General features: G+C 55.5%; 1 protein-coding gene across 1 annotated transcript; it reads left to right on the plus strand.

Annotated features, from left to right (window-relative positions):
• The first annotated feature begins 1283 nt into the window (after positions 1-1283).
• LOC144938611 (uncharacterized) lies at positions 1284-15076 on the plus strand. The gene is made up of 3 exons (XM_078866599.1): positions 1284-2571; positions 2736-2884; positions 13781-15076. The coding sequence occupies exons 1-3, from the start codon at positions 2531-2533 to the stop codon at positions 14011-14013; spliced, it is 423 nt and encodes a 140-aa protein (XP_078722725.1). The 5' UTR covers positions 1284-2530; the 3' UTR covers positions 14014-15076.
• The last annotated feature ends 1044 nt before the right edge of the window (positions 15077-16120 follow it).

The following is a 16120-nucleotide window of genomic DNA, read 5'->3' on the forward strand; positions in this document are numbered from 1 at the left end:
CACCGAACGTTAGAATGGTACAGAAGTACCTCGAATTCAGAGCCCATTTCTTTACACAGCTCACTGAAGATACGGTGCCTCAGATCACTATTTCGCACATAGTTCACGCATTCCACTACAATTTTTAATACTTCTGTCAGTTTTGGAAGCAAGGTTTTTGTTGCCAACGCATGCCTGTGCAGAATACAATGCGTAACAATGATGTGTGTTGCATCGGCTTTCACTAGCGCACCAAAACCAGACTTTATTCCCAGCATGACTGGAGCTCCGTCCGAACAAACTGCAGAAACCATATCCCACGAAAGATCGTTGTCTTTAAAGAAGTCATCCACAAGTTTCTTCACATCGGCTGCCTTAGTTGTTGTAAGAGGCTTACAAAATAAAAAAATATTCCTTTATCACATCGTCTTTCACATAGCGCACGAATACAGCAAGCTGGCTTAGATTGGAAACGTCTGTGGTCTCGTCGAGTTGCAGGCTGAATTTTGCCGGGCTTGAAATCAGATCTGCAACTTGAGCCAAGAAGTCATTGCTCATGTTCTCTATTCTGTCGCTGATGGTGTCATTTGAAAGAGGAATTTGGGATAACTTAACTTCAGCCGCTTTTCCCAGCATGATATTCGCCATCTTCAACACAGCTGGTTTTATGAGTGTTTCACCAATGGTGTGTGGTTTGCCCTGCTTTGCGATCAGGTAAGAAACTTCGTACGATGCTGTGAGGATCGGTTTGTTGATGGGTACAAAGCCGAGAACAGGCAGAGTAGCCTTTTCATCGAATCTGGTTCTCTTCACCTTGAATTCAGCGAGCGTTGTGTTCTTGCATTCCCCATCTCCATGCAGCTTAAGGAAGTGTTCTCTTAGTTTTGCCGGCGCTAGACTAGAATTGGTCAACTTGGCATTGCAAATCATGCAGTTTGGACGCTGACTCCCATCACGTTCCGTTATACATGTGAATCCATATTGTACATATTCGTCCGACCACTTTATTGTTTTGCTCGACATAGTATGAAGGGATTCAAATATTAAGAAAGAAATCACACGACGTACCATCACGACAGTCACAAGTCGACTACCGAGCGCACCAAATTCCCTGCAGCACAGATAGGCCAAGCGATGTAGCGTGATCACTTGCAGCCAAGCCGGACGTGTCATCACGAATCATATGAGTCGGGTGTGTGTCTTAACCTCCGCCGAACCCCTGAGACTGACTCACCGAACCCCTGGGGTTCGATTGAACCCAGGTTAAGAACCACTGGTCTAGCTTGAGATGCCCAGGTTACTGTTCAAGCTCTACCAAGCAGAGGAAGAAATGCGTGCTATGACCAGTGAAATTATTGGCTAAACAATTGGTGTTGGCCAAACGTTACCAATGTGACTTGCAAGTTACTCAATTTGGATTACACAAAGCAGCAATATCGCCCTCTACTGCACAAACTTAGCAGAACCCTCCTGAAAAGGAGTCTTGAGACTCAGTGATACTTTCCGGGCTACCAAGCTTCCTCGCTATTATGTTAAACATGTACATTTAATTTGTGTTTAACTTATAGTAAAACATACAACTATGCAGGCAACATATGTCCAGCCTTTTCTCCGTTCGTGTGGCAGATTGGCAGAGTCCCTTGATCGTTCCATTTATGCAGGAAACAGCCACACCTTCCACGCGTCTTCACAGTAAAATATGACTACGGGATTACATTGCAACACTTTAATTCCATTGTAATCAACTTCATCTGGTCTGACTACGAAAGTTGCCCGCATTAGATCAGCTCCCAACAACACATTGGCATTCGTGAGTGCCATGAATTATATATTTTTTAACCAGGTAAAGCCCTTTTTCCGAAGCGACCTGGCCACATTTGCTAGCTCCGCGAAGTGGCTTATCATGTGCATATTTATAGCGGCCAAATACTCTAAAACGCACGATTCTAATTGTGGAGGCAAACACCGGAGGACCCGGAGAAAAATCCACGTGACGACAGAGAACACACACAAACTCCAAATACACAGCAGGCGTCTGGGTCGGGCTCGAACCCACGCGCTCCTTCCATGCCAGGGCAAGTCAGATAACATCTCGAATAATCGGGTAGCAAGGGGGAGGGTGGTACTGTTGGTGCTGGCCGTGGGGACACGCAGGGCTTAGGGGCCTCGGCCTGGCTGATTGAGTGGAACCCACCTCCCTCACACCCCAGCAGCTGCGAGCCATTGTCCGAAGGGGGGAAGAGACGCGTGGGAGGTGGAGAGGGGCTATGGGTGGTGGCAGGGGCGTCACGAACCTCGGTCAACTTTCACACATTTACGTCCGAGCTCTTGCCACACACATAGCAAGCCAGCGGCTCCTCTCGTTTCAGACGTGGGTAATTCCTCCCAGCCTACCGCAACGTTGCCAGTCCGTCAAGCACTGATTCAGGGCAAGCCCGACTCTGCTGATGAGAGAGACACTTAATGTCGAAACTGGTGTCCCAGAGAGTTGCTTGCGTTGAACCGGCTGCTGAGACAACGCGCTCGTCAAGAAGTCCGTGTGGCGGGTGGGATGTGTGTAGATGAAACTGCTTGTTCATCACGGGACTGCTTGTACGTTGATTTCTGCGGAGGGACAGACATGGCGAGAGAGAGAGAGAGCCACGTTGTCAGTCAGCGCATTCACTTTGCAACTTACATTCCCCCGCACCGACGCCAACGATTGCTGATCTCGTGCGCGTGGGACTGTTGTCGTTGTTGTTGTTTTGTGTGGCCAGAGACGAGACGCAGCGAACGAGCGAGCGAGGCAGCCCTGCGATGAGGCTGCTGCTGGACGAGCCGGAGTTCTTCATCGGCGCCGTCTTCCTCCCCGGCTGCCTGCTGCTGGCTCTGCTCATCCGCGTGTGCATCCTCCTCGTAGCGCACGGTACCCACAGCTCCCCACGACGGCATCAGGGGCCGTCCATAAATGACGTCACGCACCTGGGGGGGGGGGGGGGTCAGACATTTGTGACGATGTGTGACGAGGGGGGGGGTTGAGAAATTTGACGTCTCATCAAAATGCGCAACTTTAAATAAATATAGACAACACGTTCTACTTAATTGAATATACTTTTTAATAAATGTTTTCTTCTACAACATCAGAGTGCAGCGGCACATTAAATACGCACTACAATGACAATTGTTTAAAGCGATTTGAAGCATGTTTTATTTGGAGGGGGGCAGAGCTTTGTGACGTCATATTTGAGGGGGGTCTGATTTTTTGTGTCGATTGGGGGGGGGAGGGTCAAAAATCGTCCAAAATCGCGTGACGTCATTTATGGACGGCCCCTCAGTGCCACACACACACACCCACCCACACGGTTTTCTGGGGGAGGGGTGGAAGATGAACTTACACCACCCGGAGACTCGTACAAGTGTCGGGGTGTCCGACGTTCCGGGTCCACGTTCTGGGAGATTCTTCCAGCACGTGGAGTAAAACGTCGAACTTCATAATGTACTGCCGCCTCTCGTCTCTGAGCCGTGAGCCGCCACCGCTAACGGCTATCGAAAGTCAAAACCATTGCCGAGGCGATGGTGGAAAGTCCACATCAAATCTTAGCGACGGATCTATCCACAGGACAACCACTGGTGACTTCCTCACAAAGCGGTGCTCTTTGTATCGACCCCGGAGGGAGGGGATGATGGGCTGAATTAATTCCCGACGAAGATGCCAACTCACAACAAACAGCTCGTTCTGTAGCAAGAGCCCCCTTGCCAGCCAGGAGCTGCAGGCTCCAGTAAACCTGTTGTCTTGACGGTCCCATAGGGGCTTGTTTAACATCAACACAAATGGCCTTCATGTACACGGCGTGGGGTTTCCGCGACATGGCGTGGCTACGATTGTTGTTGTACAAAGATAACTGCAACCTCAGCTTATTTCATTTTCACAAACAAAAGCGCAAGTAATTCAAGTTGCCTACAAATAGCTCTTGCCTATGAAAATAGTGCTCAGTGACAGGTTTTCTAAGTGATTAATGGCATGGCGATGAGACGACATCATTCGTTTTATGACAGCACGAGCATTTACAAGTGTCCTCCTGTGCATAGATTGTATGTACAGTAGAACACATTGCTATGATTAGACGCCTCGTGGCAGCTTTGGGGCCGTCCATAAATGACGTCACGCACCTAGGGGGGGGGTCAGACATTTGTGACGATGTGTGACGAGGGAGGGAGGGGGTTTGAGAAATGTAACGTTACATCAAAATGCGCAACTTTAAATAAATATAGACAACACGTTCTACTTATATTCTTGGTTCTTTCGGTAAAGTCACAGCAAACAAAATTTATTGCTGTGGGTTTCACACCTGATGATGATTGCTTGTGTTGCAATCGAAACGTCGTGAGAATGTTATTGTTTTATTTTATTATTTTATTATTTCCCTTCTACGTGACTTTACCGAAAGAACCAAGAATATGAATCCCTGCTGTCACGAAAGTGACAGCAGGGATAAAACTACAGAATAGAACAAAGATAAGATAAAATACGACATCCAATCATTCAAATATAATATAAATGTTTGCTATAGCCCTCCACTACCCTACGGAGCCAAACAAATCAAGTTGTCACGTGGGAAAATCTTCCAATTGATTTGGTTGTATCAGCAAAACTAGAGGAATGTTGAGAAGCAAGCAGAAATTTTTACTTATTTATAAACTACAATCATGAAATTTGAGGGAAACTGATATCTCAATAATCATCGTATTGTGCAATGTAATAGCCTATCGTGAGAGTGATAACACGGTACCGATAGCATGATATTGTGATAGAACCTGAACAAGCATCCGGTTGGGCTAAGTGGTGCTGCAGCAGCGCGTCAGACTGACCGTCGTGATGTGCGTTTGTGTAGCACTCGGCCCGCTGTCATTCTGGGGTTCATTGGATGAGTATCGCTTTGTGTGGGAAGTCAGTGGTTGTCCTTTTGTTTGATCATATGAATGTTTGGATCAGGCATTTTTTTAGATAAGGAGACCCTTGAATATCGCGGTGTTGCTGTGCCGGCCTTCGTAGGTAGCTTGCTAACAGCAGTTGCCCCAACAGTTCAACCTTTTCCATTCCAAGACGCCTGCAAGTTGCAGGGTGGGTCCCGTTCACTGCTGAATCTCGCAACACGACCCCACTCTTATGATAGCTGACGCCAAACTGTGCCACACGCCCTCCCGCATGGCCGTGTGGGAGCCTTGGTATCGATAAATAAGGTTATTTTATTTCAGTCTTTCTTTCGATTCGGTTCCGATGACTTACGTGTACGTCATCGGAAGAAAAACTGATGACGTAGACGTACGTGATTGGAACGGGAAAGGGTTAATCGGCTATACGGGGTATCTTTGTCCGCGAAATGCTTGAACGGCAAATGGTGACGTACGACTGAATGCCACGCGTCCCTCACCCGCCCCACACCACGGTATCAGCCAACGATACAGTACTTCCGTGTACAGTATACCCGCGATCGCTAAATTTGTTTTCAAAGAGGTTTCCCGCGATAGGTCAAACCGCGAACGTTTACCCGCGATGTTCAAGGGTCTCCCATACATATGTTAAGTAGTTGTTGCTGTTGTAGACGGAGGTACTCGGAGACGGAGGTGAGTTAGGGGCTTCCGCCAGGGTTTATTAACAGGTATCACTATAAGGGTTCCCTCTTCACCCCTTCCACTATCCCCGTTCCTCCAGTGACCCCGCTTACGTCACGGGGTCTCCCTTAAATACCCTCTGAGGCGAGACGTCACGTGCACTGCCCGGCGCGTGCGACCCCACGTCCCGTGATGTCACAGCACCGGACAGCGCACGCGACGCCACCACTCTCCTCTACTCCTCTACATCACCCCCCCCCGTGAAAAAAAACAGCCGACCCGGCTGCAAGCACCCCGCAAGCGGGGCCCCACACCGGACCGAAGACCGAATATTCACGAGTTCGTGTGCCTGAAGGTATAACCGGCTGCTAGAAACTAAACCTTAGGGCAGCACGGCCCCTCAAGCAGAACAGCAACAACAAAAAACAAGACAAATAGACCCCGAAGGCCTCATCCGCCGGATAGCGCCGAACGGGCGCCAGGGGCTGGGCCCGCTGAACGGCCATCAGGGCCGTCACCGGAGCCGCATCCCCCTCGAGCGGGTATGCGCTGCTGGCCCGCTCCCCCGTATGATGTCCGTCTCCCATGCAGGTGGCCCGTCAGCGGGCAACAGGCCCACCGCCGTGGCCTCCGGTGACCGGGGGGTCTCTGTCGGCCTCACTCGGGAGGGGCCTGGGGGCACACACACAGGTCGGACGTCACCTCCGTCAGCGAGACCCGGCCGGTCAGGCACGCCGGACACATCATCAGCCGGCCGCTCCAGAATTGGGGGTGGATCCCCCAGGGTAGATGGAACATAACGTTTGAGCCGGGACGGGTGCACTATCCACTGCCGGCGACCGAACCGAATCCGGACGCATTGCGGCCGGCGGACCTCCACAACCTCCACAGGGCCCTGCCAAGGGCGATGCAATTTGGCCGATGTGCCAACGGGGACCTGGGGACAATGCAGCCACGCTTTTTGACCCGCTATCCACGGGAGGCCAGCTGCCTGGTGTTTGGGCAGCCGCTCATTAGCCGCCTGCCGGCTTGCGGAATTCTCGGCAGCGGCCTGTCGCGCCTCGCGCAGCCGGTCAAGCGCGACCTTCAAAGGGGTCGGCACCGCCGACCCCTTCTTGGAGGAGCCAACGTCCATCTGGACGTGCACCGGGGGCTCCGGTTCCCTACCGTACATCAAATAAAAAGGCGAAAATCCCGTGGAGGCATGAGGGGCCAACCGATACGCCGCCAAGACCCCCGGGACGAACAGGTCCCAGTCTGACTGGGACGTGTTCACCTGGTGGCACAGCATGGACGTAAGGGTGCGGTTCAAGCGCTCTACCATCCCGTCTGACTGGGGGTGGTAGGGCGAGGTGCGGATTTTCTTGGTGCCAAGGAGGTCACACACCTCCTTGAGCAACCTAGACGAGAAATTCCGCCCCTGGTCAGTCAACAATTGTTCCGGCGCGCCCTTGTCAAACACGTACCCCTGGACGAAGGCCTCGGTGATAGAAGAGGCCAACTGATCGACCAAAGGCCATGCCATGGGCCAACGTGTGAGGTACTCAACGCCCACCAAGAGGTATTTGTGGCCCCGTTGGGATGCAGGGAATGGCCCCAAAATGTCGAGCGCCACGAGCTCATTAACGCGAGAAACCCGGATGGACTGCAGCGGGGCCCGGTCCCGGACAACTGGGGCCTTCCTCCGCGCGCAGTCGTGGCAACCCTTTAAAATCAGTGCCACGTCACCTTCAACACCCGGCCAGTAATAGTCCCGCTTAAGGGTCAATAAGGTCTTGTGGTAGCCAAGGTGCATAAGCTTCTCGTGAATGGCTCGGGTTAATTTACCACGCAGGCTAGTGGGCACAACCACACAATAGCGTTCCAATTGGGCATCCCAACGCATGAGTAGTCCGTCATGCACGGCGATCTCCGGGGCAGCCGACGAAGCTGAGCTCCGGGCCTTATGTCCGACACGGCGCCGTAGCTTCAGCAGAGAGGAATCCTCCATCTGCAAGCCGGACCATACCTCCCGGGGAAGTCCAAGGCCGAAATCCGCGGGCGACGCCGCACCTGGAGGGGTGTCCGCCTCGGCCGACGCGACCAACTGGGCCGCGGCGTCCCCTGGGGCCTTGCAACGGCTAGAGCCCAGGGCGCAAGCACACCCACCGCCTGCCGGCAATCGGGATAAACCGTCCGCATTTCCATGCTGTGTCCCCTTCCTGTGGATTACATCAAAGGGGTAATCCTGGAGCACTTCGAGCCAGCGAGACAGCTGACTCGAGGGCTGACTAATCTTCAGCGAATATTGCAGGGCCGCGTGGTCGGTTCGGACCGTAAACAGCCTACCGTACAAATATGGTCTATACAACTGAACAAAATAAACTATGGCCAAAAGTTCCCTCCGGGTCACACAATATCGCTGTTCCGTTGAGGACAGAACGCGACTGCCATAGGCTACCACCCTCTCAACCCCGTCGACCACCTGGGCCAGGACAGCCCCAATTCCCGTGTCGCTGGCATCGGTATCGAGCAGGAAGGGTTTCGTAAAATCCGGGTACCCCAAGGGCGGCGCATCCGCCAAGGCCGTGCGAAGCGCCGCAAAAGCCGCCTCCTCCTCCGCGCCCCAGTGAAACCTTTGGCCTTTGGCGGAAAGGGCGTGCAGTGGCTTCGCAATGGTCGCAAAATCGCGGACAAACCGGCGATAGTACGATGCGAAGCCAACGAAGCTACGCACCTCCGCGACAGATGTGGGAGTCGGCCACGTCCGGACACAAGCCGTTTTATCCGGGTCCGTGGCGACACCTGACGTGCTAACAATGTGTCCCAAATACCTCACCGATGGTTGTAGCAAGTGGCATTTCTGGGGTTTGAATTTCAAGCCAGCAGCACGCACTTTGACGAACACCGCCTCAAGGCGTTGCAAGTGCTCGCCAAACGTACGGCCAAAAACAATAACGTCATCCAAGTAGATTAGACAAGACTCCCACTGCAGCCCCGCCAAGACCATCTCCATGAGACGCTGGAAGGTGGCCGGGGCCGAATGGAGACCCATAGGAAGCCGATTGAACTCGAACAACCCCTGGGGTGTGCGGAACGCTGTTTTGGGTCTAGAGGCCTCATCCAGTGGCAATTGCCAGAAGCCGGAGAGCAAATCTAAAGTCGAAAAGAACCGCGCGCCCGAGAGGGCGTCCAGGGAATCATCCATGCGAGGCAATGGATATGCATCAGCCACCGAGATCTTGTTCAATCTACGAAAATCGACGCAGAACCGGAGACTCCCGTCCCGTTTCTTGACTAGCACAATGGGGGCACCCCAAGGGCTAGTAGATGGGGAGATGATGTCCGCCGCCAACATTTCCTCGACAGCCGAGCGGACATGATCTTTTTCCGCTGGGCTAAAGCGGTGGGAATTAAGTCGAATAGGGGCCGCGTCGCCCGTGTCTATGTGGTGGTCCAAAAGAGTAGTGCGACCCAGATCAAACTTACTTTGGCTGAATACATCAGTGAACCGCTCGATGAGGTCGCGGAGTTGCCGACGTTCCCCGGAGGACAACGAGGCATTCTCGTCGCACAACGTGGCAATCCATGATGCGTCGGGGTCCCCCGTGCGCATCACGCCCGCCACGACCCCTCCATCCGGGGCAGCGCTCTCGGGTGGAGGAGCCGGGGTCGCGTGTGCCAAAACGGCGCCGGCCGGGACTACGACCGGCAAGGGTCCCGAATTGAGGACCTGCAAAAAAAGGTCCTGGCCCCTCGACACGGCTGTCAAGGCGCCCACCAACCCCTTCGTCCTTGAAAAGTAGCTTGACGGGGACAGGAGGATACCCGTCTCCGTGGAGCCCATTTCGAGCGGTTTGCGCAACCTAAGGGGTATCAGGATTTGTGACGCCGGTGGTACGGTCACCGGCACTTTATTCAAGGCCCGTACACCGGCGACCAAGGGAGACAGGACGGTAGGCGATTGTAGGAATTTCAGCCGCCTCCCTGACGGCATTTCCACACAGCCCTGGTCAACGAGAATTCGGATGGGCATCCTAGACAAAAAGTCGGTCCCCAAGAGGCATGGCACTGCCAAGGTCCTGGAGACCAAAATCGGCCCGGCCAACTCAATCTCGTCAACCCGAACCGACGCTACAACGTGGCCCAAGATGCCCAAACTGCCGCCGTTCGCGGCGACACAAGCCCCGCGAACCGGCCTTAACGGACCCACGCTGCGGGGTAGCAGCCCAAAAATGGCCTCCGAAATAATGGTGGCCGATGCCCCCGTATCCACCAGGAGGCGAACGTGCACCCCTTGCACATATCCTGCCACCGCTGAGGAGCCAGCAGCTGCCGCCACCATCCTATGCGCAAGTGCATCCCAGTGGCGGGTCTGTCTGGGCCATTGAGGGGGTGATGACGATGGTGCACCCGACCCTTCGAGGACAACCCCATGACGATGGGTCCTAGCCCCGCTAGATGCATGAGGTGAAGGGAGCGGCCGCGCAGATGATGCGTCGCGACTCGCCTGGGGCCCCGGACCCGATGCCAAGGAGGGTCTAGGAGAAGGTGGAGTCCCTTTTCCAAAGGCCCCCGGGGCATTCCGGCAGCCCCGCTCAATGTGGCCCCGCTGACCACAGCGGAGCAGGCCACCGTGTCCGCCTCCTGTGGACGGGAAGGTCCCGGCCGCCCCCGCTGCTCCGGACGGCGACCACCCGCCCCCCTTCCTCGACGATCGGGCACCGCCAGGGCCGCGAGGGTGTCCACCCCCTGAGAGGTGACCCCCCCCGTCCGGCGCCGGGACCCCCGCACACGCCGCCATCTGAGGCCGTTGGCGGAGGGAGAGGTGCGCCTGAATGTTTTCGGCGACCGCCAAGGATGTGATCTGCCGATCATTGTTGATCGACAGAGCAATTCCTAGCTCCCTTGCCAGGTCAAGCAGCTTCCCCAAGGCCATAGAATCAAGTGCCCTGCCGTACAGGTCAGGGTATGCAGCCTGTGCCAGGGCCAGGAGCGAGCAGCGGAAGGCCAGTGGCAGTTCCCCCTCCTCCCGCCGCCGCAATGAAAACTTTAGCTGCGCGGTGGACGGCGGCTCAAAAACGTTGGCCATTTGGATATAGGCCGCCGGGAGTGTAGCCCGATTGGCCGGATGGATGGACTTGAAGGCCTGCAGAGCCCTTTCGTCCAAGCAGGTCGGAAGCGCCGGCAAGGCCTCCTCCATGGACCAGCCGACCGACATGTATGCCGCGTCGAACCGGTCCTGGAAGGCCGACCAGTCGCCCCCTTGCGCGACAAACGGCGCAACGTCGGGTAACCGGCGCTGCCATTGGCCGCGCGGCGCCGCGAGGTGTGGAAGCCAAGCGGCACCTGCGGGCCACCCGGCGGACGCGACGTGGTGCGGCGGTGGCAGCATTGCGGCTCCCGCGGGCCACGCCGAAGACGCGGAAAGGTGCGGTGGTGCTGCGGCTCCCATGGGCCACGCCGTAGGCGCAGCGAATTGTGGCTGAGTTGCGGCACCCATGGGCCACGCCGTAGACGCAGCAAAGTGCGGCTGAGTTGCGGCCCCCATGGGCCACGCCGTAGACGCAGCGAAGTGCGGCTGAGTTGCGGCCCCCATGGGCCACGCCGTAGATGCAGCGAGGTGTGAAGGCACCTGCGCTTTCGCGACCCACCTGTCAGCGGCGGCGTACGAAGCCACGGCGTCGTCCCGCGACGCGGCGAGGGACCACGGCGTTGCCGAAGACGCGGCGGTATAAATCGGGCCTGCAGCGGCCCCCGCGGCCCACCCCGCCGGCGCAGCGAGGTGCGGGACAGCGGCCGTAGCCGCGGCAACCTCTCGCGACGCAGCGAGGCACCACGGAGTTGCGGCCTCCCCGGGCCACGCCGAAGACGCGGCGGTATAACACGGAGCTGCGGCGGCCCCCGCGGCCCACCCCGCCGGCGCAGCGAGGTGCGGGACAGCGGCCGCAGCCGCCGCAACCTCTCGCGACGCGGCGAGGCACCACGGCGTTGCAGCCTCCATGGGCCACGCCGAAGACGCGGCGGTATAACACGGAGCCGCGGCGTCATCCATGACAAGGGACGCAGGCACGGCGAGGTGCAGAGCCGCGGCATCGCCGGTGGCCGGCCCCGTGAGCGCAGCGACAGGTGGAGCCGCGGCAGCACCCGCGACCCATTCCGGCGGCACGGCGATGTACGGGGCAGCGGCAGCTGCCGCTGCCCACCCCGGCGGCCCGGCGAGGACGGCACGCGCGTACTTACCCGGGGCCCCCCCGGCGGGCGCAGCTTGATGTAGAGCCGCGTCGTCGCCGGCGGCTGGTCCCGCAGGAGCGGCGTGCCGAGACACCCCGGCCGCGTCAGTGTAGAGACGCGGCGTCGCGGTCGCCATGGCAGCACCCGCGGCCCATTCCGGCGGCACGGCGATGTACGGGGCAGCGGCAGCCGCCGCTGCCCACCCCGGCGGCCCGGCGAGGACGGCACGCGCGTACTTACCCGGGGCCCCCCCGGCGGGCGCAGCTTGATGTAGGGCCGCGTCGTCGCCGGCGGCTGGTCCCGCAGGAGCGGCGTGCCGAGAAACCCCGGCCGCGTCGGTGGAGAGACGCGGCGTCGCGGTCGCCATGGCAGCCATGTCCGCCGGCCGCCGCGTCGCAGCCGTAGTAGCGGCCGCATACGTCTCCCGAGCCAACATGGCCGCCGCGGATTGCGTCGCAGCCAACATGACGGCCATTTCCGGTGGAGCGGTCGCTGGGAAAACGGCGGCGCTTTCAACGTTGGCAGTTGACAGTTGCTCCCGTCTCAAGTGCGGGGCGGTTGGCTGCGTCCGTGCCTCCACCTCGGCCAACCTGACGGTCAGCTGCCCCACCGCCTGCAGGAGCTGGTGCAGCAGAGCTGCGGGGACGCTTTCCGTCTCTGGCGGCGGCGGTGAGCTGGCACTCCCCGCAGCCGAATCCTCCCGCTCCGGCCCGCTCGTTTCCATGGGGACCGTCACCGGGGTCCCGGGCTCCGGGGTCACTGCTGGAGCCTCCTCTCCGCCTTCGGCACCCTCCAAGTCATGTGCCGGTGGGTTCTTACGCCGTGCGCCCGCTTTTGACATGTTGGCGACGGTGTAAACTTCTGACACCAGTTGTTAAGTAGTTGTTGCTGTTGTAGACGGAGGTACTCGGAGACGGAGGTGAGTTAGGGGCTTCCGCCAGGGTTTATTAACAGGTATCACTATAAGGGTTCCCTCTTCACCCCTTCCACTATCCCCGTTCCTCCAGTGACCCCGCTTACGTCACGGGGTCTCCCTTAAATACCCTCTGAGGCGAGACGTCACGTGCACTGCCCGGCGCGTGCGACCCCACGTCCCGTGATGTCACAGCACCGGACAGCGCACGCGACGCCACCACTCTCCTCTACTCCTCTACACATACAAAAGAAAAATATCCAAAGTTATCCCATTGCCGTCATGTCATGAGATGAAGCATCCATTCGGATTTCCCGCAGAGCAGTGGGACTCTTATTCAATCGGTGGGGCCTATTCTCTGGATCAGCTCTACAGCCGGGTCCACAGCTGAGCGATCGGCTTCGTAACTTCATTACAAGCGTGTTGACATCTCTGTTGCCAGTTATGAGCAGTTGCACAACCAGTTGCTCGCAGTAGAGACACACTGTCCTCATGCGATCTGCTCAGAAATTTGTGGCGACGTACTACATCACGTGCTGCACATTTGCGATCACTTATTTGGTCGTTATAATCACGAATGCGCAATTATTTTATTTCCTCGTTGCGCAACTGCTTGCTTCGATGCGGACAAAGCAGCCGCAGGGGATGAAGTATTTATTTTTCAGAATCTAGAGATACAAATGAATATTCTGATTCTGAAAAATAAATATTCTGAATTCTAGATTTGAAGCTTTCGTGACTGCAAGGATTCATACTCTTAGGTTTTTTCGGTAAAGTCGCGTAGGTAAAGATGAATAATACAATTATAGAAATAATAATAGAAATAAAATAATACAATTAAATAATAAAATAATAACATGATAACATAATTCTTTTATTTCTATTATGCTTTCATTTATTTTATTATAAATGTTTACCTGCGTGACTTTACCGAAAAACCTACGAGTATAAATATTGTGAATTTGTGCGATTTGGAGAGCGATGATCACTCAGCCAAGGGAGTTGGCGTGACTTCAGGGCTCGACAGGAGGGTCACGATCTCTCCCGGCGTCTTAACGGTTGGCGCCGTACCGCCCTTCCCAGAGGAGCCTCCGCCCGAGCCGCGCCTTGGGCTGGCACGGGCGCTGGAGCTGGGCTGCGAGCTCATCCTCGGCACCGGAGCGGAGGCAGCGGAGCGCGGGGGCGCCCTCGTGAACGACGCGCTGGCAGGGTGGCTCACTCCGGCGAACGCGAGCAACCCGCATAGACGTGGCCGGATCTGTTACCGACAGGCACGCACGCAGATACGCACGCGCAGACAAAGATCCCCCGTGTAAACTTAATATACTTGTTGGGGCAAGTGCTGCTAAGTGAGCACCTATGAAGGCCGGCACGGCACACGAGGGGGTGGGTAGCCAGCACCGTGCCCGACCGCCTTTGTCTTCCCAGTGGTGATGTTATACACAGAACTAGGTACTCATTTGAGGCTGAGTCCACATAGGGGAAGCCCAGGACCGGTTCAAATATTCACCACTGTTATTGGTCATGAGCGGGAATCAAACTCGGGTCACGGGGTTCAGAGCGCAGTGCGCTAACCATTGCGCTGCCGCTCCCCACACGCCCATGCGCACACACACAGTTCTGTCAAAAGCACCCGATGATACTGGATGTAATTACCAGCGAAACGTCGTACTTACATTGAAAATGTGGTGGTTTTCCTCTCCCAACACACCAGTGGGCTGAAGTAGTTACTAATTTGGCACAGTTTGTTCACGTGACAAACCTTACTGGTTGGCTGTGGGGGGTTAACGATATACTTGCGCGATCTAACCCAAAAACCTTTCTTATTAATAATATTGGCCGGGAAAGTCTATGTGGCGCACACAGAGCCTGCATTCAATGCACACCCATGCAATCCACGTCGATGTGTCCCAATCACAATCCTCAAGACATCAACAGGCGCAGTACGGCAGGTGCCATAGGCTTGGTGCGGGGCTACGTTGTGGGCAATGCAGCAAACATCTATGCCCGCCGACTTCACCAGCCTGCACATGGACCCTTGTGGTGAAGTACGGTCGATTAACCCCCTATGAAGGCACTAATTCAGCAGTGGATACACAGAGAAGCTGGTCAAAGTCCTCGATACTTTACGGACAGTGCAAATCTACTGTGCATGTTGTCTAGTGTCTAGAACACTCGTTAGTGCCGGGCCAATGGCTGTGTGAAGGTAGAAAGAATGACTATTAAACACAACGACCCAATATCATTAACTCGAGCTGATACGCCACACAGCCCTGGGCTAATTCGTTCCCATGGGACGTGTCAACGCTGCAAGCTTTGCGGTGGAACTGCCCTCCTTAAGTGCTCGACGTAGTGCCTTTTAATAAAAGCTGCGTGTACACGAGCACAAGCTAGCGTTGTTTGTACTTCGGGTAGAGATGGTGGTCCAGTGTATGTCACCTGGTGTGACGTGGATCAGAAAATATCGACGTTGACAAAGAAAAGTCAATGGGAGGAAAAAGCCAAAATTTGCACAAAGAAGCATTTCGAGATGCATGCTTGGGACTGCACATAGGAAGAGGAACACGTGGATGAGAGGACATCCGCATGATATTAAGAAGCCACAGGAGCTATGCACTTTACCATCTATATTTAAAACTAATTTCTTCATAATTTATGTTTGTGTTTAGTTTGTTGTCCTTCCCCCGCAACCTCCGATGAGCACCGTTGGCTACGTACGGTGCGAAAGACGCTCAACATACATACATGTTAGAGACGTAATAAGATTGTTAATACAAATAAGTGGGCTTGGGCAGGATGTGTTAGGGGAAGGGGTAAAGGCCGGTGGTCAAGAACAATGACGGACTGGCAGCCAAAGGATGAAACACGCCCAAGACAACATCTTCCGCGGAGATGGAACGATGAATTCAGCTGGGGTGAAGGTGCTGGATAGATCAAGACCACGAGAGTTGGCCTTTCTCCAGCAGTGGATTGATCATCACCGGTGATTATAGTGACCTGTCGTCCTTTGTGTGTCGCCCTTTGTTACATGGCGCTGTTGCGCTACAGGAGTGAGACACTTTGTCCATGGCAATAGGGATCAATACAGGAGTCTGGGCCCCTCGAGGTAGAATCGGCGATGCGCCAATTTTTGTTTTCCTCTGTTTATTTTACCAGATAGGGCCCGCTTCGTTGAGCTACCATTTGTATGTTTATAGCAGACAAACACTGAAAACGCATGTGGCTATATATGGAGGAAAACACCGGGGGACCTGGAGAAAAATCCACGTGACCGCGGGGAGAGAGACACGCAAACTCCAAAATACAGCAGGCGTCAGGGTCGGGATTGAACCCCCAACCTCCTGTATACCAGGGGAGATAGTTAACATCTCACCACCGTGGCTTCCCAATGCATCAGTCCTGGGAAGACAAACACATCCTGGG

This window comes from Lampetra fluviatilis, chromosome 22 (assembly GCF_964198595.1).
Source record: "Lampetra fluviatilis chromosome 22, kcLamFluv1.1, whole genome shotgun sequence".
In the NCBI taxonomy this organism is placed as follows: domain Eukaryota; kingdom Metazoa; phylum Chordata; class Hyperoartia; order Petromyzontiformes; family Petromyzontidae; genus Lampetra; species Lampetra fluviatilis.